Source organism: Phasianus colchicus, chromosome 3 (assembly GCF_987193195.1).
Source record: "Phasianus colchicus chromosome 3, bPhaCol1.hap1.1, whole genome shotgun sequence".
Classification (NCBI taxonomy): domain Eukaryota; kingdom Metazoa; phylum Chordata; class Aves; order Galliformes; family Phasianidae; genus Phasianus; species Phasianus colchicus.
The window spans coordinates 3,421,278-3,446,545 of record NC_143438.1 but is presented as its reverse complement, the minus strand read 5'-3'; the positions used below and the strand labels follow the sequence as shown (position 1 = coordinate 3,446,545).

The window sequence follows — 25,268 nt, the reverse complement described above, 5'->3', positions numbered from 1 at the left end:
GCGTGACAATGAATTAACCAGTTTACATGATTTGAGACTCATACAATGGTTTAAAGACTTAGATTTTGGTAAAATTCAAGGTATTCCACAAATTACATACTCACTTGCTGAAATGAGTGTGAATTAAATCTTAGCTAGGGAAAGGAACAGTTCATTCTTGGAAATCAAAAGTACCATGGGCTTTGTATACTTGCTGGTATGCATGAAAAGACTCAAAAGCAGCACTTACTGATATAATACAATCTATTTTAAAGGCAATGTAGTGTTTTGAAAATATGGAAAAAAAAAAACCCAGTAATCATGTATATAGTTGCATAATTTATGTTCCCCACTACTGAATGAGGTCAATTTGCAAATAAAGGTAAGCATTCAAAAGACATACAACCTTAATGGGCAGCAAAGCATACTCCAACAGTACATTCAAAATCTGAATCAAAGAACTGTAACAGTGGTTCAGAATACTCAATGTACCAGGCAGGAATAACGTCACTTAAGAAGCCTTCAATGCACTCTAGAACAATACAGTGAACCATTTCCATTTTAAAATGGATCTTGTTTTCAGTACAGTTTACTAGAAGTTAAGACCAGCTATGAACTTTCCAAATAATAAAATAAAAAAAAATCATAGGTCAATAAAAGTAAAACTAGTCTACACGATGTTTTATAAGTAACCTCAGAAAAAGGTTCATAGTGCACAGAAAGGACCCAAAGCAACTGCTTAGCACATCCACAGAAATCCTAATAAGTGACGTTCCTATGAAGTATTAAAAGGCAGCAATATCCTTCTGTTCCCCCAGTGAGGTAGAACAATTAACCTTCTTAACACGCCACTCTGGTGCAGATATGGATTTTTACAGTTTTTTTTTTTGTTTGTTTTTGGTAGCAAATCCAGGATTACATCTTTATCCCCTCCTGTTGACTAAGCTGTGATAGTGTTTTCTTAATACGCAAAGCTGTTAGCCTAGCAGCTCCGTTGGCATACCAGCACTCCCGCATGATTTTTGCCATTACTCGTAATGCCTGCAAAAGAAACAAATTATTACATGCATTTCTGTTCCCATGTAACCTCTGTTTTGCATTAGCCTCTTATAGTACATATTTCTAAAGTCTATTACTAGAACTACATTGGCATGTTGTATAAGTAAACTCAAATCTTGAAGATTTTTTTTCCCTGTAAGTAAGAGAACTGGTATTACTCAGCACGTGCAAAAATACTGTAACAAAATGTAATAGCTTCTCTATTTTCTAAACTAAATTTTTGCATTAGAAAAAATACACTAATTGTGCTTTAAATCCAGGTAAAAAGCAATAGTAGAAAACCAGAAGGCACTCAATATTAGCATGGAAGTGCTGTGTAGCTGAAAACGTACTCAAACACCTTCTCAATCATTATGTGCTTTTAAAAGAGTTAGTTAAATATGTAGGTTAGTTAAATATGTAGCAATTCAGTACTTTTTTTTTTTTTTTTTAAATCAGGTACTTTCCTCGAATTTGAACTTTATAATATTCTGAAAACTAGAACCCTTTTTATCCCTCAAAAACCTATTTTTTGAAACTTGTAAATGCTACTATCAAGTCACAATGGAAAGAACAAAAATTAATGATGAAATAAAGCGATAGATATACAGATTTTACACTCAGAGCTATATGACAAGAAATTACTTAGCTGATTTGCAAGAATTGAATGGAAGCATTAGAAAAAAAAAAAAAGCTTTTGTAGCCAGTAGGTGTGTACTGCCTTTCTCTCCAAGCTGTACTGCATTGCCTAATCTTTTTCTCAGTCCTTCACGTATGTATTAAGTTTATACATTCCACAACCCAGTTACCTCTTCCATCTAATGGACATCAACCTCCTACTCCTGTTTTAGCTTCCTGCAGCTATTCTCCTATGCTCTGGCCCTGGCAAGCTGCGTAACAAACTCATTCCAGAATCAGGCAAGCTCATCTGCAGAGAGGCACAATCATAAGCACACACATCTCAGTTTTATACTTCTGGCTTATACAATTCTCAGTTTCCTATTTACTGCATTTATATTTCAGTAATCGCCAACCAGTGCAAATTCTGAGAGAGATAATGTATTAAGGCCATCACAGTTTTGGATTAAAATTCATAGACGTTTACTGTTTTGGTCAGCCTAAATTCTGCAAGATATGCCTCTGTCAAACGAGAGGGAAAAGACACTTGACTTAGTTTCAGGCTGGCTTCACATCAGGCAGGACAGCACTGTTGAAGATGAGCAGTGCTGTTGTCCTTGCAGAATGCTGAGTTGAAACTGTGCCTGCTTTTCAAAAAATTTACTAGCCAGCCTAGTTGTAAACCAACTGGCACAGATCTAATGAGAAGCTGTGCATTTTTCCTGATTAAATCAGATGTTTTTACTGCCTCAGCTGTGGGTTGATCCCAACAGGCAACTGACTCCCAATCCACAGAGCTGCCTGTTCACTCACAGTGAAGTGGAGAAAGAAATTCAGAAGGGCAAAAGCAGGAAAACACGAGTTGAGGTAAAGACAGTTTAATAATGAAAAAAAAAAAAAGAAATCCAATAAAAAACAAAAAATATAAAAGCCATTGCTCACCAGCAGCTGAGCAATACCTAGTCAGTCACCAAGCAACAGAATTAAACTGCTGAGTAAGACATTAAGCTTTATGGTATATCCCACTGATTAATTTGTATTTTTGTCCTGTGTTTCCTTCCAGCCTTTGTCCACTACCAAATTACAAGCCGTGGGAGCACAGCTGAGTTAACAGTGTGCTCAGGCAGCTAGAAGGGCCAACTGTATCCCAGGTATATGAAACATGGCACTGCTAGCTGGTCAAGGGAAATGACTGTCCCACTCAATGCACTGGTGCAGCCTCACCTTGAGTACTGTGTGCAGTTTTTGGTGCCACAGTCCAAAAAGGACATAAAACTACTATAAAACAGTGTCCAAAGAATGAGTACGAATATGATGGAGGGTCCAGAGGGGAGATCTATGAGGAACATCTGAACTACTTTGGTTTGTTCAGCCCAGAGAAGAGGAGACCTCATTGTGGCCTACAGCTTCTCCATGAGGGGAGCAGAGAGGCAGGGGCTGATCCCTCTGCTGAACAAAACCTGAGAGAACACCATGAACCTGCAACAGGTTCTTGTTGGGTATCAGGAAAAGGTTCTGCACCACAAAGGTGGTTGGGTATTGGAACAGGCTTCCCAGGGAAACGGATGGCACCAAGCCTGCTAGAGTCAAGAAGTATCTGGACAATGCTCTCAGTCATACTGTCTGATTTTTGGATGGTCCTCTGTGGGGCCAGGAGTTGGAATCAATGATCCTTACAGATCCCTTCCAACTTGGAATAAGATGCAACTCTACGATTCTGGGAAGATTAAATGTATCCTAGCCAGATGCTGTACAGCCTCTTATTAAGCCATTTATTCACAATGACACTTCCCAGACAACATAACTGATACTAGCTTTAACTTATGTTAGCTTCACCTATGCTTCACAGGAAGGAATACTAGAATCCTTCATAGAACATAAGGTATTCACTTTTGTAGGACTTCATTAAATATTTAGGCATAATCAAAGTGCAAGAGCATTCAATAAAGCCACAATGATTAGAAAGAAAGAAAGTTTTCCCAGAGGCAACCCTCTCCCTTCCACAACAAGCACAACTTTTAAGCTGCTGAAATCAATAAAAGCTCCAGTGTTCATTAAAACAGCTTTATAGAGGTTAGCCAATACCTCACAGCTCTGCCATCTGTTTGGGATATTGGGCCTTAACTTCTGCTCACAAACAACTTTTTTCATTTCTTCAACAGAAGGATCTGAAGGAACTAGGTCATAATATGGCAACTGGTAATCTTCATGGATTCCTGTAATTGGTTGAAAAAAATCTTTTATTTTTACCTAACACTGAAACATGCACTCTACTTTTTACTTACGGTCCTTATTGGTGCCATTTTTCTACTTTTATTTTTATTTTTTAAAAATTACATTATGATCTACAATAACATTTTAAAAAAATCCTTAAACGTATCTTTATGTTACCTTTGAAGAAATTCTGAAACGTATGTATTTGGAAAAGATGAAAGCTATGCCAAATCTTTCATATGCTAAAGAAATCTTTTTTGGAAACATACCATTTTGAATAAACTGTACACTTTACCTGAATACATTATGTCTAGGTCTTAATTGTGGTGTTTTGCCCCTTGATCTCAAGGGCATTTAACTCTACTCTTTTATTCTCTTTACGTCAAAAGTTTTAGAGAGAAAAAAAAACAATACAGGCAGGACTATTTCCCATATTCTTCAACTGGTTCATTATTTTACACAGAGGTGGAATCAACCCGACATCATTTACAAGATTAATAATTAGAGAGTCTGAAATACACTGCAGTGTTTTTAGAGAAATTTTTTTTAAGCAAACTTCTGCTCACAAGGATCTGTAAATTACAAAATTTGACAGAATTGTAAGTAAAAATTGCTACCTACCACCGATTGAACATCGACGAGCAATTTCCCAAAATACTAATCCCATTGCATAGATGTCTGCTCGTTTGAATGACTCAAAATGTTTCATATTTATGGAATCATCTAAAACTTCAGGTGCCATGTACCTATTTGCAAAAAAAGAACAGAAAACATTTGATTTCATAAATATCTCCTGTAGAAGAAATTCAGTGCTACTGTTCAGTTCAAACACACTTATGTGGAAAAGGAGAGAGACAGAAATAATGCACTTTACAAAGATTAAGATGTTCAAAGTTTTCCTGCTTTTGGCATATACGTTTACAAAAAAAAAAAATATCAAAGCATTCAAATAAACAGCTGTAAGATTTAATGTAGTCCTTAAATAGAATTTATGAGGGATATTTAGATTTGATTACTAACAGAATATATACTTCACAATTTAGAATACAGTAAAGATAACTGAGTGCCAATTTGAAGAGCAAGTGAATGGACAGTAGAGAGCCTGAATCGTGGAACAGCTTGGGTTGGAAGGGATCTCAAGAACCATCAAGCATCAACACCCTGTTGCAGGGAAACAAGCTGCAAGATCAAATATTAGATCAGATTACCCAGGGTCCCATCCAGCCTGGCCTTTAACACCTCCAGGGATGGGCATCCACAACTTCTCTGGGCAGTCTGTTCTAGCACCTCCCCACTTTCTCAGTAAATAACTTCCCCCTGATATCTGATTTAAATCTCATTTCCTTGAGTTTTAAACCATTCCTCCCTACCCCTATTTACCTGTGTGATTTTCCTCATGTTTATAAACTTCTTTAAATTTGAAAGGCTGCAAGTCTCCCTGCAGCCTTCCCTTTCCCAGGCTGAAGAAGCCTACTTCCTTCAGCCTATCCAGCCCTCTGATCATCTTCATGGCCCTTCTCTAGACACTCTCTAGAAGCTCCACATCTTTCCTCTGTTGGTGTCCCCAGATTTAGAATGCAGTACTCCCACTGGGGCCTTGTGAGGGCAGAATAGAGGGGGACAATCACCTCCCTTGCCCTGCTTGCCATCCCTCTCTTCTGATGGAATCCAGGACACCACTAGCCTTCTGGACTGCAAGTAGACATTGCTGGTTCACGTTCAGTTTTTCATCCACCACAACCCCTAGATCGTTCTCAGCTACAGACTGAAAAGTCTTTATTTTCACAAAAGACAGAGCAAAAAAGAATTCTCACATAAAAAACACATGGGCAGCAGTTTACAGGAATGCTAGTTGCTCTTTATACAGAAGAGAGTACATCAGCGAAAGTAGGATTTTCTGAGAATGCTGCTGAGGCACAGAGGAAAAGACTTGCAGGAGATAATACTAAAAGGTAGTTGTAAGGTGTATGGGAACTGCTGAATCATGGCCTGAACCTCTGATTGACCACCTGAGGCAAGCAATGAGTCAGTCCTGGGAGCACAGGTGAAGGCAATTCTCCTGTGCTACTGGAAGGGGTAAAGCCTGGCTGCACCTCTCCTAGACCCCATTTAAGAGCTGAGTACCCCTGGGGAAGGATCTTTTTTGGAGATTGCTCCTCTTGGAGTCTTCCCTGCGAGCCCAGGACAAGGGTAAGCTTTCCATCCATTCTTCTTTGGTGTGATAACCTGTTTAGGCTAACTTGTATATTTCTTAGTTATAACATTCATTGATTATACATAAGGTTATATGTAAGGTGAGAGCACCTGTTTCATTAAGGTTATCCAAACAAAGACCTTAATTGTAAATGATATAAATAGAAAGCAATAAGCAAAGAAAAAGAGGGAATAAGTAAAAGGTGAAAAGATAAATAACAAGAGCCATAAACCTGGTAGATGTAACAGACAGCAATAATGACCAAAAGTCTCCAGTCACTGACTGATGAGCTATTAAGAAACTCCAGGCACAGCTCAGGAAAAGGCCAGTCTGGATTTTCTAATTGCTAATAAGTGTGAAAACAAGAGAAATGTAAGGACCACGGATATTCACATTGTACTGTGGGACAACATGAAACTTTTATCAAGCAATATTTAGGAGAAGGGAATCCAAAAGGAGTAAAACTGAAGGAATACATAAAATGACCTGACAAGAGAGCCAGGTGCATGTAAACAGTTGCTAGACTGTCTGTTTTTCTGATCAAGGCCTGTGTCTGTCTGCTCACTGTTATCTTACAGAATGATAGTTTTAAAAAAAGATTTCATATAATCTCATTTGCCACCCCACAATGCACATGTGCTTTAAGGTCTACAGACCACAACTGGAAATAGTGGCTCTGAATCACACCTAACTGGAATCAGACCAGGGATGAAGGTGCCACTGGGCCTGGAGTGCCATCAGCTAGAGAGGAAGAATGCTTCAGCAACTGGAAAGAGAACCTACACATCCTAGAAGTCTTTGGAGCATACATCTGGAGTGACAGCTCTTGTGGGAGTGAATTCTGGGCCAGCAACTGCAGTTAAACAGTGAGTGAAGACATCCCTGGGGCTGGGTTGCCAGCAATTGGAGCAAGTCAGTGTCGTTGCTAGTGCCAGCAACATGAGCAAATGAAGGTCACTGCTTCAGACACTGGAATGGGACCACGGGTCACAGGGCCCACAGTTCCAGCTGACAGGTACCAGCTTCTGCAGGACTGGGATCAGAGAAGCGGAATAAGGGCTCTCAGTGTCAGAGAGTGAAGACAGCATTGCAGGCAGCAGCCCCTACAGACTAAGTATAAAAGCATGAGGTCTCAGATAAGTAACATGTATAGATTACTGCAGTGTCAGCCAATAATTCTACTTCTGGAACAGTCACAGAAGCTTATAAAGAATTATATCCAATCAGCAATTGTATAGCAGAGACTTAAATATACTAGGACTCCAATTTTCTTAGCACCAGAGATAGCATGTAAAATACAAGACTGGAAATATAAATAGACATACAAAAAAGGGCTATCAACAAGAATGCACAAACATGCATAGTCCAATAAGGGTTGCTGAAGATTGAAGTTCTCCTGAACAAAGTATAGGCATATGAATTCCTCACATGATAACAGCACAAGCGGAGAACAACTGTCTGAACAGGAACATGAGGCTTACCTTGACTGCATTTACCAAATGAAATGTCAGTCTTTTACAAGTCTCAAATGATTCTAGGCCATGTACATTGAAAACTTAAATCAAGAAAAATGCAAGATTACAGTGAGCATTTCCTGATTTCAACAAGGACTTTGCACACACATACTGGATTATAGTCTTACGTTACTTCATGTCCTTAACAGTATAGTGCTCAGCTTCTGGTCTAGAGGAAAGAACATTTAATCTATCTCAAGATCATATGGGGACACTGGGGACAAGAATATTGAAAGAGTTTGAAGGATAGGGGAAAAAAGCACAAACCAAAATACCCCAACCATGATGCTAGTCTGTTAGGCATAATCTCTTTAAACAAGCACAAATGGAGCCTGTCTAATTTCTGTAAGTCATCCTAGGGACAAGAATTTTAACAGAAAAAAACTCAGAGGCCTGTGGTTGAGTTCATACCCTCAAGGAAGAACAGAAAAACAAGAATATCCTCACCCCTGAAACTTTTAAGAGGAAGCTTGGCTTGCTCTCTAGACCATAAGTTTTACTGTAGATAATCACTGCAAGAAAAAAAAATTAATTTGTCAAGTCTCTCTAAATTTGCATACAGAGCTTCCATGCAAAGAAGAGATACTGGTAGTCAGCAACTGAATTAAAGTTGTTATTGAATAGGTGCAAGCTGAGTTTTACTATGGAAAAATAAGTGAAGATGCAGAGTTACTTACCTAAAAATACATAAAAGGGAGGAAGAAGGGACCAAGCCTTTTTATGACAATGAACAATTGTCAAAGTGACTAAAGTGGGCAGTGGACTTAGTCCTGATGCTGCCCATTGCAGAAAGAGCTGCTATATCTTCAACCTTGTGAAGAAGCATGAGGCAATGATTAGTGAGGATTTTGAGGAGCAGTAATTCCCAGAATTTTGTAATCTAGCCGGAATTCAGAAAGTAAATCATCTGACACTTTTGTGTAGTGTTTTTAATTTGGCAAAAGGAGCAAGAACAGCAGAGCTTTGGGATGAAGTAATGTCAGCAGTGTAATTGTCAGTAAAATAACTTGCATTTAAGTTCTAAATAGAGTTCTAATAGCATCACACACTAAAGTGAAGAGAAAAAAAAAATCATTTTGATTTAACAATTAGATCAGGCAACATTAGTACAGAATATTCTCCAAGGCAGCTAGAGCATATGGCTGAATTTAATACTGCATAGCCCTAGATCACAGGGCTATTTCTCAGTGATGGACTTTGGTACAAGCAGCATCACTGATCTAATGCTGAAGCATTTAATTGTATGCAAATGCAATTATACATCTCTCAAGTTATTTTGAGAATGAGAAAAATCTATATTTCCAAATTTAGAGGTAGACTTTTTAAAAAAAAGCATATAGATCCATCCACTGATAATTCTGTTTATACAACAGATGACGAAGATGACTGCCTTTCTAAGGTCTTTTATTTCTCTCATAAATATAACTCCATGAAAGTCTATATTCAAGACCTTGTACTTCGTTCTACCATGTGGGCTTCAAATTTGAAACAAATAAAACACTGCCCCCCAGAAAACAAGGAAAATCGAGAAGCAAAAAAAAGCACACACTTTACTCTCATTATCAACATCCCAACTTACATGCAACCAGATGGCAACAAGGCATAAAATACAAGGACGGAGCAAGTGAGATCTCTGCAATTGTTATTTCTGAGGCCTAATTGTTTAATATATACTTGTGTCCTGCTACAATTTTGCATATTTAAGCATTTTATATGCATGCTAGCAGTAGAAGCCAATAACCAACCTGTGCTTTAAATACAGTCTAAATCACCAGCTGAACAGCCTGCAACAGAACTCCACTTGATACTGTTTATATTTGTTATTTAAGTTTGTAGCTAAAAAAAATCTTCTAAACTGAAGAAAAAGCAAAGCATTTTATTAAGACGACATCTGATAGATCACACTAATAATTTTTACCTTTTTGTTCCTACTCTGTGGTTGGGGGCAATGTCAATTGTGTCTGTAGCTGAATCGTGCCGAACTGCCAACCCCAGGTCTGCAATGCAGCATGTTCCATTCTTTTTTACCAATATGTTTTTTGATTTCAAATCTCTGTGGGCAATCGCTGGTTTGCCTGTAAAGAAAAAACAAAAATAACACATATGTAAAAGACAATTGCTAATATTCTAAACCTGGTGCAGACTTTGTTTCAAATTATGGAATTCTTTCCACATCTGCTACTTTGAGCTCATCCTCAAGATAATCCTTGAAATCATTCTTTGTGGACTAGCTAGCTGACCAGAAAAGTGCACTAAATGCTTATTGTATTACCCTAGTCTATGCTGCTTCCCTCCCACATCATATGTACATACATACAGTGCATAAGTATTACTTGCTGTCAAAAGACTTCTATCTCTTGAAACAGATCCTTAATGCTGCCACAAATCAAAAGCAGGCACTGCATATGTGTACTGTATGAAAGATAATTACATAATCACAAGAACTGGATATATCACAGAAGGGAAGGATAAAAAAGACCCAAGCCCCTGGAATGCTTTAACAGATCAGTAGTTAGAAAGTCACAAAGTGCATCAGTAAAACTAGAAACTTCATATACATCTTAACAGTAGGGAAGTTTCTGACAGCATGTTTTCTTTCCAAGCTTTTGAAGGAAACCAAAATGATTTTGCTGTAGTAAAACAAGAGCAGCCATTTTAGCACATAAACGAATGTAGCTGGTGGGTGACAGGTGAGAGAAAGCCTGTGGTCATCAATGAAGAAGGGATAAGCATATTTGTATAAATAATAGATTTTCAGAAGTCCACCCCCCTTTTTTTTTTTATTAAGTAGTGGAAGAAAAACTTTCAGTTTCATATTGTTCTCAGTAGAAACGGATACTGAAACACACTGTCTACATCAAATTAAGACCTTATTTTAGTTCAGAAATTATTTTAGGTCCTAAACAAACATTTCTCAATTCAGCTGCTCAAAAGATTACAGAAGTAAGCAGTTGTTGCAAAAAAGCTAGTCTGAGAGAGTTCAATGTTCTAATGAAGACAATTAAAGTACAAAGAGCTAAGTGTCACTAAAAAAAAAAAGTAGATCTATTTAGCCATGAAACAGACTGAATAATTTAAAGATTACCTTGTGTGCCAACAATTTCCATGTGAAGATGAGCAAGGCCACTGGCAGTAGACAAGGCTAATTTTATCATTCCTTCCACGGTTACTGTATACCTGTTCAGGTAATCAAAGAGTGACCCATGTTCGTGATAATCTGACACCAACCACAGCTGTGTCCACGTACCATTGTCTGCAAAACAACACTGGCATGAATATCACACACATAAATGCACCTACAGACCCCCACTCTTACACAGTGCTTAGGAATTACAAACTGTGTTTTGTAATCCCCACCAGTTAGACTTCAAGTCTTTACTTCTCGCCTTGTAACATTTAAATGCTTCTGTAAAGGGCTCATCTTACCATGCAAAAACATTCCGAACAGCTTAGGGAATATTCATTTACTTAAATTAAAAGGCAAACTGCAGAAAGCCTATGTTGCTATTGTTCCTGCTTAGGGAACAGTATGAATGCATGATGCAAAGCTAATGACGCCAGTACCAGTCCAGTCCAAAGTCATCCAGACTACAGAAAGAAAAAAAACCTGTCTAAAAACTTCTGCAAGTTTATTACATGAGTCTATAGCTTAACTTGTTTTATTTATTACTGTATTTTTGCTTTACCAGGCTAATTACTTAGAGTATTAAGTGTTAAAAAAAAAAAAATAACCAGTTATCTCCTGCCCTCAATCATACTTCTGCATAACTATGTGCCTTTGCAAATCAAGTGTTGCTTCATAACTCTTTCAGTTTCTCCCCATTACCTATCCAGCCTCAGCCTGTGACACACTGCCCACAATTATGAGCAGCTGTTGGATTTTTCTCCTGGAGTGGGAGCTTGCAAGCAGCAATCCGATGTTTTATTTCAAGAACTAAACCAAATCCCACCACCAGTGACCTCAAAGTTGCTGCCAAAACTGTGGTTTCCAGAAAGAACAAGGATAAAGAGAATGAAAAACACCAGTTATGAGAAAACCAGTTTGCTGTATCGTTTTCCACTGAACTGAGACAGACAGACTGTAGTACGCTTGCAAATACCTCAAGAAAAGTACAAAAGTGACAGGCAAGAATCCAGCTGTTCAAACTATAAGAACACTGGGCACAATGTCTTGAAGTTTATCTACAGAAAGAAGACTATTTAACAAGTCAAGTCATGGGGAAGAAAGGCTTTCTGACCTAGGAAGCTAAAGTACATCCACAAAAGAACAGTCCTGCAGGTTTTCTGATTATTTCTTTATTTATGAATTCAAAGCTCTCAAGACAAATCTCAGAAGTACTTTATAGCTGCTTGTGGCTATATTTATAATTACAATTATAAAATTGTAGTTCAGGACTTCTATCCCAAACTACACAGCCATTATTCCCTAATAACAGGTGACAACACAAGCTAAACATATGAAGAACATAATTTGAAGAACAGGAAGAAATGAATGCAGAAATTAACTTCTATCATAAACATACTGCTAACCAAACCCAAAGTTCTGCAACTTCTTACATTTCTTTTTTCTTCCTCCAATCTCCTCAAAAACACACTTGGTTCAGAAAAGTCAGAAGCACAACGTGCCAGATCTGCAGATCGTAGACATATATATATTTAAGCACTGTTGAGTGGGTGAGAAAACTTTAAAGAAACACTTCTATGTGTGTGTTTCAAGAGAGGTCAGAGTTACCATTAAAAGAGAAACTACATCAATATCAATGCATTTTAAAATAATCTGAACGTTTCAGAGCAGGAAAATAAAAGTCAATTCTTACACTAGAAGAATTCTAGCTCACTACATTCACAGCTTACTTCCAAATAGGCATCAAATGTAACTTCACTGAACCAGCTTCACAGAACTATTAGATAAGCATTCACAGGCACATAAAATGCTCTTTCCAATGCATACATTCAGTAAGCTCAAAAAAAGCTGTAGCAGTTCAAAATGAAATAACCTAGTTACACGTCAGAACACTTTCTTCCTTTCATTTTATTGCTTCACCAGTTACATCCCCACATTGACTGAAACAATGCCTGGCCATTAACGCTGCATGCAGTCACACACACAGTCACTGACTCATCCTCTATGTTTCTTATGGATAGGATTTCTGACTGTGTGTTTAAGCTAGACAACAGTAAGTACAGAATTCAGCAGATATCCAAGAGCAATTTAGTTTAAGCTATCTACTAGATCTCCTGCACTCAAACAGAGCTTTCAAAGACACCAGATTGTTCATGAAAAACCACCACTGTGCCGAGTCAAGACCGTATTGCCTACTCAAAGTTTTTTCCTCTGAACTCTAGATGCTTATCTAAGAAAAGAACGTATTTCTAATTACAAATCCCTCTATTTTCTTTTGTACAACTCTACTACCTGCAAAGTGCAAAAATCACAGAATACCCCAAGTTGGAAGGGACCCACAAGGATCATTAAGTCCAACTCCTGACTCCACACAACATCACCCACAATTTAAACCGTGTTTCTGAGAGCACCGTCCAAATAGTCCTTGAACTCCAGCAGGCTTATCTCATGACATGGGGAGTGTGCTACAGTGCCCAACCACCCTCTGGTGAAGGGTGCAACCCTCTCCTGATGCAGCTCTATGCCATTCCCACTGCCATCAGAGAATGGATATCAGAACCAGCCTCTCTGCTCCGCTCATAAGGAGGCTGTAGGCTGCCACAGGGCCTCCCCTCAGCCTCTTGTCTGGGCTGAACAAGCCATGGGAATTCACCCACTCCTCTTAAGTTTTGCTACAGACCCTTCAACATCTAATAGTTTTATGTCCTCCTTGCATTGTGGTGCCCAATACTTCACACACTGGTGAAGTGAGGACTCACCAGTTTAGAACACAGCGTGACAACCTCTCCTCTTAACCATCTGGCAGTGCCTGATGCACCCCAGGTTACAGCTGGCCCTTTTGACTGTCAGGGCAGGGCATGCTGCTGACTCAGATTCAGCTTGCCATCAGCCCAAACTCACAGATCCCTTTCTGTGGAGCCCCTTTCCAAACTCTCATTCCATAGTCTGTACACAGTATATATTTTATACCTGTCCCAGGTATAGAAATCCAGTGCTTACTTTCCTTCATCTTCATGTGCTTGGTAGCCACTTCACCCTCCAGTTTGTCAAGATCTCTCTGCAAGACCTGTGTACCCTCTCATGGGAGTCAGCAGTCCCTCCCAAATCAGTATAATCCACAAGCTTAGTTTTATACCTTCAAGTTTTGTATTCAAGTCATTAAAGAGAACTGACCCTAAGACAAAGCCTTGCAGAACCCCAATAATGACTGACCACCAGCCATTTACTGTAACCCTCTGGGCTTGACCATCAGTCAACTGCTCATCCATCCCATTATGTTTTTGTCTAGCTGCATGCTGACTGTTTTGTTCAGAAGGATACTGAGAGAAACAGTTTTGAAAACTTGACTGAAATCCAAAGATATTACATCAACTGATTTTGTCTGGTCAGCTAGGCAGGTAACCTTATCATACAAAGTGATTTGGTTCGTTAACAGGATCTTCCCCCCCACGAACCCTTGCTGACTGTGGCCAGTGACTGCACTGCCTTTCAGATATTTTTCAGTAACCCACAGAATATTCTCCATAATTTTGCCAGGCACCGAAGTGAGACTGACAGGCTTGTAATTACTAGTTTTCTTTCTTGATCTTCTTGAAAATTGAGTCAACGTTTGTCTGCTTCTACTTAACTGGCATTTCTCCAGATTCCCAAGACCGTGAAAAATAACTGAAGGCTGAAGTTATGTTTTGATACCCATCTCTATAAGAACCTGGGATGAATTAGATCTCATAGATTTATGTGCATCCAGCTGAAGCAGCAAATCCAACACAAGGTCAGAGCTGACTGGAAGTTTATTGTTAAGACAGTCATAGTGCTTTAACTCAGGGCTCCAGGGGTTCCAGATGTTCACTGATACTCAAGACAGCAGCAAAGAAGGCTTTAAACATCCCTGCTTTATCTGCATCCCTATTTGTAAGGTAACCATCCTCATCAAATGAAACAAAGTTATTTATGATCCTCCTTTTGCTACTGACACATTTTTAGAAGCCCTTTCGGTTGTTCCCTATAGTACTGATCAGTATCAACTCATACTGAGCTTTGGACACACAAATTTTCTTTCTACAATGGCAAACAACATCTCTGTATTCCTCCCAGCCTTATTTCCATTGGCTGTACATTTTTTTTCCACTTAAGCTCGTGCCCCGACTTCTGACACACTGGAATTATCTGTTACTGTTGTCTTAAAGAGGTGACACTTAAAAAAAGAGACCAGTGTTGATGGACCTGAGTGCCTTTAAAAATAGTTTCCAGGTGATCTTCCAACTTGTTCCCTGAACAGCCAGAAGTCTGCACTCCCCATATCTAGGATTGAAGTTTTGGTGGCAGTTTTCCTCCTTTCAAAGATTTTAAACTTGACTACTTTATAGTCTCTGTGGCCAACGCAGCCAGCAGCTACAACTTCAATCAAAAGACTGCATTTGTTTACAAGTAACAAATGTAGGTGGGCACCTTTCCCAGTCAGCTCCCTCAGTACCCATAGTTATCATCAATGTGCTTTAGGAATCTCCTGGACCTGTCTGTAGCTGCTGCATGGTATTCCCAGTTAACACATGGCAAGTTGAAACCATCCATAAGGACAAGGGCAGTCGATCTAGAGGTATCTCAGTTCCTTTAGAGAAGCATTCATTGATGTCATCATTGTGGTTGCATGCCTGCTGTAGGCTCTGACAATAACAATCCACTTTACTTGGGTAAGGATGAAGGGATAAGCAGACTCTCAACCATATCATCACCAGCTGTGAGCTCTCTACAGTCCAGCCCCTTCCTCACACACAGCACTGCCTCCTGCCTTGCTTGCCCTGCCTATCCCTTCTGAAGACAGAAAGATTTCCCACTGTGACACACTAGTTACAGGTGTCTTCCAAGTAGGTTTCACTTATTTCTATGAGATCAAAGCTCTGGGACAGAGCCAAGACTTCTAGCTCCTCCTGCTTTATTCCTCATGTTTCTGCAGCATTGTATGCAATACTTTAGATGTGATCCAGTGTGCCCAGCACCTTGTGGAGCAGACTGAAGATTATCATTAGCATGCAGCCTCTCAAGTGCTGGTATGCCATTCCACAGTTTATCACTGGTAAACCCGGTTTTTCCCTTTTCTCTCTCTGAATCTAGTTTAAAACTTTACAAATCAGTCCTGCTCACTCCAGCAGCTAAAAATTCTTTTCAAACTCTCTAAGAAAAGTGCTTCCCTTTAGGTGCCAGCAGGCCTGATGTTGTACAGGAAATCCCATAATCAAGAACCACAAAATTCTGCTGGTGACTCCAGCCTTGGAGCCATGTATTGATCAGCTGGGTCTGCCTGTTCCTTTAAATACTGTTCCCTGCTAATTGAAGGACAGAGGAAAACACCACCTGATCCTTTAACCAATTCCCCCACTGTCCTTTTTGATTGCTCCTGGACTTCTTTTTCCTACTTCATTCATCTTAATATTTAGTGTTTTTACCTACTTTCTAAAGGAAAAAAAATAAAAGCTTGGCATATTACCCTTTCTGAAAGAAGCCTTTTTTTGAATTATGTATGTTTGTGGCCCTCCAATTAGACTCTAAACGAGGCATGGTCTTACATACAAGCTTACATGAGTATTATTAGATACAGACCAGTTGAAATGCAGCAGTAAGAACACTGGAGTTCAGCTTTTAGATGGCACCCACTACTACAACTTCACCTCACTCTATCTGACAAGCTATGCATTTATATTTCTTTAGAGATATTGGCAGAACACAAATTATTATGAATTTATTAAGTCTCATACTGTTGACAGTGTGGTTAATTATTACTTGGTGACCCTGAATATTCTGGTTGCAGAGTAAACAGCATCTGCCACAAAGTTCTCAGTTATACGACTCACATTATCAAGCATGAAAAAGTAGTTACACTTGGTCATAATTATATGCAGTAGCACAACTTTCCATGACAAAGTAACCTAATTTATCTAAGACAGTATGATCAGGAACCTCAAGCAAGATCAGAATGGTCAAAAAATACTGCAAGAATTTAGGTATCTTGGAAACCAATTTAAGAGTTTAATAATTCCACCCATCTGCAAGGAACATTCTGAAAACTTTTTAAGATCAAAACAACTCAGAAGCAAAAAGTTTATTTCATAAGATTAATAAAATTTGAAGTTCTAAATAAAAAATCTTTCAGATTTGTTTTTAGAACACTGATTATAGAACATGAATTCTAGGTAATCTTCATTTTAGACAGTCTCCCTCAGAAGAATATAAATATATTACAAGTGCCTTATCAAACCTATACAACCGAATTTCAATTAAAATTAAATGCATGTTTGTCCGTAAGCCAAACACTAAGTTTTAAAGTTTGACAGCACTGCTGGGTAATGAGAATTCTAACCCCAGATTTATGCTCCAAGTCAAATATTTAAAAAGAAGCTACGAAAACTACCTAATTGCTTACGTTCTCTAGTATCTTACAGTAAAATGTATCCTACTGAACTTTGAAAAACTACTTTTTTTAAACTGAAACCTTTTTTCCGTGAAGTGAAACAGCCTGACTCTCACACTAAGATAAGTCAAATGCCTTCTTCCCCAGCTAATATCAGAGCTTCAAACAGAATGGCAAAAACATTTCTCAAGAGCAAGGTAATTGTACTACAACAGAATGAGTACATTGCCTAGCATTCTGAGAAACAGACTTACCATGTAAGACAGGCTGATAGAACAAAGCTAACCTTTACCTAGAGAGGTACAGCTTTTAATTAAGATGAAGGAACAGAAGTTGAAATATTTTAATGCATACATTTACCTGGAAGCATGCAGAATAACTTCAACTTATTTACAGTATGAAAACAATTACTTCTACAGACAGCTAAACCCATGGAATTCATGAGTACTGGGAATAGAAATTCCTGCCACTGCCTGTAGACTACAGCAGATAATTAACAAATTATAAAATTGGGTATCAAACAAAACAAATAAAGAAGCCACCAATACCCCAAACTACATGCTTTGGTTGTTCAAAACAAGGCAACACACAGCCCCAGCAGCTTGTGGAAGTTACACCTCTAAGTAGGGGATCTTTTTTGGTTTGTTTGTTTAAACATGTCAAATTAAGTGTTCAAGTAACATTTTTTTAAATTCTTAATTGCATATTTGTAAAATAGTTGTTGTAATTACCATTCTGACAATACAACAATCAGCAAAAGTAATTAGTAACATCTCTAACCTTTGTTGTCCGCAGCTATGAATCCAAGAATGTTTTCATGTCGTAGCATAACTGTTTGATAAATTTCTGCCTCTCGAAACCATGAGCGCTCTTCTCTTGAAGAAAAGATCTTCACAGCAACTTCTTCTCCTCTCCATTTCCCTCTCCATACTTCTCCAAAGCGACCCTTACCAATACTTTCTTGGAGTACTATAGTTCGTGCGATTGTTCTTTGCACAAGTAAAGGTAAACCTAAAAAGAAGATTTAACATTAAGATTGAACATTACATTTAAATATCAAAATAAGCACTTAGCATAAGAACAGTAGTATCCATATTCCATTTTTTCCTCTTAAAATGCACAAACTTTCTCAAGATTTTGACAGCTTGCTGGGAACTTCTAACAAGCATATAGGTAAGATGTTGCCTGCAATCATAAAGGCCAACAATACAAAAATTGAAACATATTATGCTACAAGCTGCCTCTACAGTCATTCAAAGGAAGGCACAGGCTTTCTGTTTAGGAATTTGGGATGGGACACAGAGATGAACAACAGACAGTGACACAACATGAAACACAATCAAATGAAATACAGAACATAAAACAGTAAGGGTGTTTTTTCTTTGTTAAGGATCTGCCCATAACTCTCTTGGCAAAGCCACTGAGGAGCACGTCTGCCACTAGGCCACTTACTTGACTTCTTGCTAGACAAGACTTGATCAATTTCCAAGTTGAAGTTAAAACATGCTTATCAGCAACACTGTCAAACATTCATGCTGATGCCCAAGTACACTAGCAGCCTGTTAGTATTCTCAAACACCTCTAACACCAGGAAATCCTTGTAACATTTTCCCCATTTCAGAGGTCACTCTTGTGCACTTCACTAGCATTATACTTGAGAAAAATGCTTACATTCATGCAGGTTTTACAGCTTCAGAACATCTACATGCTTTCAACTCACAGCACCTCGTAACATGCTGCCATCAACTTACACAATAAACAAGAAGCATTGGTATTCCCCAGGCAGGGTAGGTTCTAAGTCTCTTGTAACTAAAAGGCTTGTTGTAGAATTCTGCATTGATACTACGTTACAGGATGAATCCATCAGCAAAGTTATCTGCTCACAATAAGGTCTTTTGATATTGGGTCAGTTCACTTATATCAAACACCTGGATCTATTACTCCATAATCACTGTTCCAGTAGCTGACAGAAGAAGATACATTTTCAATTTCCTTAAACTACTGAAAATAAATCACAACTAAAAGACTGAATAACTACTTTCCCTTTATTTCTGAATATTCTTTGCAAATAACAGCACTAGAAGACCAGATAATCTGGTCAACAGCATTACCATGCTTATGCCTCAGTCTTTGAGAAACGCAAATTAAAACATTTCAGTGTTCAGGAGTCCCTTGAGGGTTTCAGATGTAAAGGTATTTCCTGCATGAGCTGTGCTGATAATGTATGTACCTCTGCACAAAGATAAAAGGGGAAAAAATGCAGATACCAGAGATCTAAACATTTCAGGTATGACAATATTATTTGCAGAGAAAAAAAAAGTCAAACTTCTGTTGTGAAATAGCTATCCTCAGATCAACTGTATTGTCTGCTCAAACTGCAAGTGCTTATCTATGAAGCCTACTTTGCCTTCTTTATGGACATATTTTTGAACTGCAGAAAAGGCCAGATAATGACAGGATCAAACTCATTCCTGAAAAATGTGAAATTTGACTCTGCCGGCAAGAAGTTTCTTTCTTAACACTTACATGTTACAATTACAAAATACTTATTCAGAACTGGAATACAAGCTGATTTTTTGTACTTGGACATGGTGATGCGCGTAATATTTTCTTCTACCATAGCTGTTTCCAAGAACTGTACATCTTCAGTTTCAGATGCACTGCTTTCCTTGTGCTGTACTATTATGAATACTGCTGGTATAAAAGAAGAGAGCGCATCCAAGAATATCAGCTAACCTTGAAATAGATATTAAGCTTTACATCTTCTAAAAAAGAGACATCAGTTTTACTTTACAGACCCTCAAATCACCATGTTAAGACAACTGTTCAATCATTTAGGTTGGAAAAGACCTCTAAGACCATCAAGCTCAACTATTAAAATAGCACTGCCAACTCTGCCGCTACACCATGTCCCTGAAGACCACATCTACACGTTTTCAGTGTCTCCAGGGATGGTGACTCAACTGCTTAGCAGCCTGTTCCAAAGCTTCACAACCCATTCAGTGCAAAAAAGCTTTCTGATATTCAAGCCAAACATCCTTCGGCACAACTTGAAGCCATTTCCTCTTGTCCTGGGCAACAAATGACAGGACATTTACCCTCGCCTTGCCGCAACCTCCTTTGAGGCAGCTGTAGGAAGCAACAAGTCTCACTGAAATCCCTTTTCTCTTAGCTAAATAACCTTTGTTCCCTCAGTTGCTCCTCTTAAGACTTGTTCTCTACACCCTTCACCAGCTTAGCAGCCCTTATTTTGGATGCGCTCCAGTACTTCAATGTCTTTCTTGTAGTGAGAGGCCCAAAACTGAACACAGTATTCCAGATGCAGCCTGGCCTCTCCACAACTGAGAACAGGGGGACACCTCCTTTCTAGCCCTGCTGGCTGCACTGTTTCTGATACAAGCCAGGTTGCCATTGGTCTTCTTGGCCACCTAAGCACGCTACTGGCTCGTGTTCAGCTTGTTGCCAGTCGTCATGCCTAGGGCCTTTTCTGCAGGGCAGCTTTTCTGCCACTCCATACCACTGTACAGGGTTACCACTGAGCCTTCTTGAACCTCACACAGTTTGCCTCGGCCCATCAGTCCAACCTATCCATGTCCCTCTGCAGAGCCTTCCTACTCTCACCCTCATGCAGATCAACACCCTTATCTTTGTGTCACCTGCAAACTTATTGAGGGTGCCCTCAAAACCTTTGTCATTAAGATGACATAGTACAACCGTATGTTTTTTTTTTTAATTTATTTAAAGATTCATTTACTTCTATTTGTTGCAACTGTTCATTCTTTTTCTATTGCTGATTGCCAAAAGGCTGGAATTCCTATTTATCTTAAGTCCATAAGAATTCATCACCACACAACACTGTTTTTCAACTGAGCACTTTCCACGTTTTGGTTTTCATGGAAGAGCCAGCATCTTCCAACCAGCATCACATCATATCAACCAGTAGCACCAGTAACTTGAGCAACTACATTAGCGTACACCAGACTGCCTGAAAAGCAGCTGCTGGAGAGGGCCTCAACAGGAGGAACATCTTCCCTTACAGCAGGTTGTCCAAAGTCCCAAGAAACCTGGCCTTGAACACTTGCAGGGATGGGGTATTCACAGTTTCTCTAGGCAACTTGTTCCAGAGCCTTGCCACCCTCATAATGAAAAATCTCTTTGGAATATGTGACCTTAGCCTACTCTCTTTACTTCAAAGCCATTACCTCGCATCTTGTCACTATGTTCCCTAATAAAAACTCCCTTCCCAGCTTCCCTGCAGGCCTCTTCAGGTATTGGAAGACTTCTCTTCCCAAGACTCAACAGCACCAACTCTCTCAGTCTGTCTTCAAGTACAAATGCTCCAGATCTCTGACCATCTTCATGGCCTTCCTCCAGACTCACTCAATCACGTTTTTGTTCATACTCTCAAACATTTTAACACAATGCTGAATTTACCTTGTAAGACTCTGCCCTACAAGACCTTTCCTAAAACCCCACGAACTGGTGAAGCCTCATTCTCTTCAAACCTCTATGAACCGTCACTAAGTTTAAGTAGCTTTACACCAAGTTCAACTGATTCAGCTTGACACTGACTTTGTGATGTTCTGTTTTTTAAAAGCTTCAAGTTCCTGCTTGAACTCACCTACTAACAGCAAAAGCTTCTCTACGGTTTTATATAATTCTATTTCCTTGCCTTGGACATGTCTAAGTTGGAGAGTAACAACTGCTCATTGCAATCTATGTAACATGTCATTATTTCAGAGATTTACATCATGATCTAAAAAACCACTCACAGCTCCAACAGACTTCAAAATTCTTCACTTAGATCCTTCTGTTGAAGTCTTAGCTTCTACTTTGAATAGTTTTATTGATTTCTTTCATCAATCCTCTAATTGTTTTAGGTTTATCATTACTGCCTTTAATAACAGTTTTGTATCACCACCACAGACAATAAATCCTAATTCCCTTCATACCTGAGCTCATTTTCAGAATTCTGTATGCTCTGATATGCTTCTTATCAGAGAATACCATAACACAAAATTGAGGGAATCCTTTTTACTTGACTACCAGTGCTTTCTGTCCATTTGCAGGATTTTAAGAGAACTTCTGGGCCAGCGGCCTGATCACTTTCTTGGCTGATTAACTAGTTCTGTGCTGATTAACTAGTGCTTTTATGCCTCAACTATTTTCATTAGGAGCTCTGACTTTTCCTCCTTCAGCACCTCCATTCCCACTCCCAGTTTATTTCCAAAGTGAAAATTTGTAACTGTGCAGAATGAAAACCTAGATTAGAACACAGTCGTTGCAGGCATTTCAGGACACTGAAATTATCATTTAAGTACTGGAGCACAAAAGGATGATAATTTAGAAAGTGACTGACAAATCTGGGGACAAAATGATATGCCATGGAAAATACGCATACTACCAACAGCACAGGGAAAAAAACAACTTGAAACACTTCCCATTGTACTCCCATAACAAAAGAAGCATAGAACTGAAGAACACTATAGAACAATAAGGCTAATACTTGAACAGCTTGAATAATAGTAGAATAACATGGATTTCACTGTGGCTCAAGTTGGACTGTGTATGAAAGTTAAGAAACAGCTGTCTTGTTTTACAAAGAATACGATTTTGTCTTTCAGGCACAGAACAAATTAGTGAATAGCTTTCCTTAGCGCTAACTCAAACTCAATGTCATTTGCTGGTTTTCTTCCTCTGATGCAGCCAACAGAGGCAATGCTCAAAAAACAACAGTAGGTCAGGATGTTTTGGGACTCTAGACCAGGCACGACTGTTCTGAAAGCTAAGCAATTCCTCTACATTGATGTATTTAACAATCCCACTATTCCCACTCCTCACCCCCCTGCCCCTCAAAATAAAAAATAAATAAAAAAAAGAAACCTAGGAAAACAAAACCAACCCCTTACTCCCCACTCCTCCCTCCTCCCTCCCAAAAAATCAGGCCCCCACCCCACAAGAACAGCAAAGAACAACCCACCCAACATTTCAGTAAGGAATGAGTCAATTAACCATCTGCTCAGGAATAAGAACGCTGTAAGTTCATTCTATAACTGGGACTCCCAATTTTTAAAAAGCCTATTTTGAATGTGTACTTCCAGAGGAAGTATCTTCAAACATGAAAAAGGCTCAGAAGAAGACAAATGATGGGATATTGCCAATAACAAATGGAAAAGTCAATTAGCAATCAAGTCCAAATTAACATAATCATAGGCTTGACTTTCAGTCCAAAGTCATATGGGAAAGTAGCCACATAGAAAACAGGGTAAGTACTGTGATTATCTACAGAGGTTAGAAAAAACTGCCAATCAGACAGTACTTTTAATTGTTACTAGATGTATTTGTTTAAAGGGAATACCTTAAAGGTTTCCTCTCCTAAGTTTACTGAAGTGGGAACTAGTACACTGCAGAAAATAACTTACACATAGTACATGCCGATGCTCTCTAATTTCAAAATGACAATTTATTTTTTATTTTCTTCAGAAAAAGTCTGTATCTGTAGACATTAAGTAAATAGTTTTACGCTTTTTAACAGCACCATTTCTTGTGGCTTAACGCTGATAAACAGATAAGGGCTGCATTTCTTATCTAAGCTCAGAAACATCTAAGACATGAGTGCAATATCAATGCTGGTTTTAATCACAAAGCCAAAAACACCACATCACATAAGCTACTATGAGGAAAACTAACTACAGACCAGTCAAAACGATCATGTAACTATGTCATAGCTTTTGGCATTCCAAGAACTGTGAGTCTTAGATTCTCATTCTTTATTAAAACTCTTCTGTTTTTACAAGAAAGAACATAACTGGAAGACCATGTTCAGAAACTGCATTTATCAAATTGTACTTCAACATAACATAAGTTTTATTAATCAGTTTCATTACCTAGATTTAGTATTTTTGTTAGTAAATAAGAAAACTGATATACACCTGAACTGCTGCAGCTCCAGCTCTCTCCTGAAATCAATTTACTCTGTCATGACCAAAGTCATATTCGAACACTCAAAAAACTCTCAACTGAAACTTGTTTACAGTTAGCATAACCTCAATGAAAATGTAACCAAAGAGTACTTATTTTAACCTATATTCTGAACATGTGCAGCAAATTATGTTGATTTTATATTGATTTGACAGAGCAGTGGACTCTGAACAGTTTTTTTTACCAGCTATTGACATTAGGAAAGAACTACAGACTAGGTTTTTAGTTTGTTTCCTATTATGTTTTTTTCCTACTTCTGTGGAACTGAAGGATTCAGAAACAGATAATCAAATACAAACATTTACTGGAAGAAAACAGCACCGTGAAAGTGCACCCCTGTTTCAGCACTTACATCTATTAGTAGAAGGATCAATTTTCACTTCTATATAGTAGAAAGCTGATGAGAAATCGACGTGATACCTCACTCCCACAGGATGTAAGTAACTTAACACAGATCAGAGGAGAATTAATCTGTGCTATGATTTGTGTGATGTATCATCCCATATCAATGCTTACTAAGCCATATTTATATGACAGACCAATATAACCTGTTGGAAACTATGTCAGAACTATAGCAAAAACTACATGCAGTAAACAAGACTACTACCTCATCCTCCCAGAGGAATACCTATTGAAGTCAGAATTAAAAAAAAAAAAAAAAAAAAAGAATTATGAAGTCAAGGGATAGAAGTTCTTTGGACACAGTATGCAGTTATTTGTAACTGACATTTTCTCTGAGGGGAGAACTGGTTAAAATATTAATTTGCATTTACAACTCAGAATATTCGTCATATACCTATAGCTATATAAATTTTTTTTAGTGTAAAGCTAAAAGAAGCTAAATTCCACAAATTACTTCAGAAATACAAGAGATTGAAATTTAACCATGTTGTGCAGAATAAAACATGTATGACTGGACCCTTACTAATAGTAGGAACAACAACTGAATGTACAACATTCCTACTCTGTATCAGATTGAAGAGAAATAGTATCAGCAACTCAGCATGATTTTAGTTCACTTATTTCTAGGTATCGGAATCAGTTCTGATACCAAATGAATCTATACGAATGCAGCATATTTTCTAATACCTTTTCCAATTACTTGAAAGTTAACGTTCATTTGACATCCTTTTTTAAAATAAAGATCACAAAGCTCTTAGAAAGCTTTTTAACAGGTTATTACCACAAGTATGACATTAC

The 25,268-nt window shown here is 38.4% G+C and overlaps 1 protein-coding gene across 4 annotated transcripts in view; it reads right to left on the bottom strand.

The window, feature by feature from the left end:
* Positions 1-645: 645 nt before the first annotated feature.
* Positions 646-25,268, bottom strand: part of TGFBR1 (transforming growth factor beta receptor 1) — a 31,066-nt gene continuing 6,443 nt past the window's right edge. For 2 of the 4 annotated variants that reach the window (XM_031608316.2, XM_031608315.2), the window contains exons 4-9: positions 17,868-18,098; positions 10,643-10,810; positions 9,476-9,632; positions 4,471-4,595; positions 3,721-3,851; positions 646-1,020 (exon numbers count right to left, since the gene is read on the bottom strand). In XM_031608316.2, the coding sequence (XP_031464176.2) occupies positions 895-1,020; positions 3,721-3,851; positions 4,471-4,595; positions 9,476-9,632; positions 10,643-10,810; positions 17,868-18,098 (938 nt within the window). In that variant the 3' untranslated portion in view covers positions 646-894. Of the gene's footprint in view, positions 1,021-1,826; positions 1,946-3,720; positions 3,852-4,470; positions 4,596-9,475; positions 9,633-10,642; positions 10,811-17,867; positions 18,099-25,268 lie in introns of all 4 variants that reach the window. The other 2 variants (XM_090136819.1, XM_090136820.1) reach the window with 2 other exon arrangements.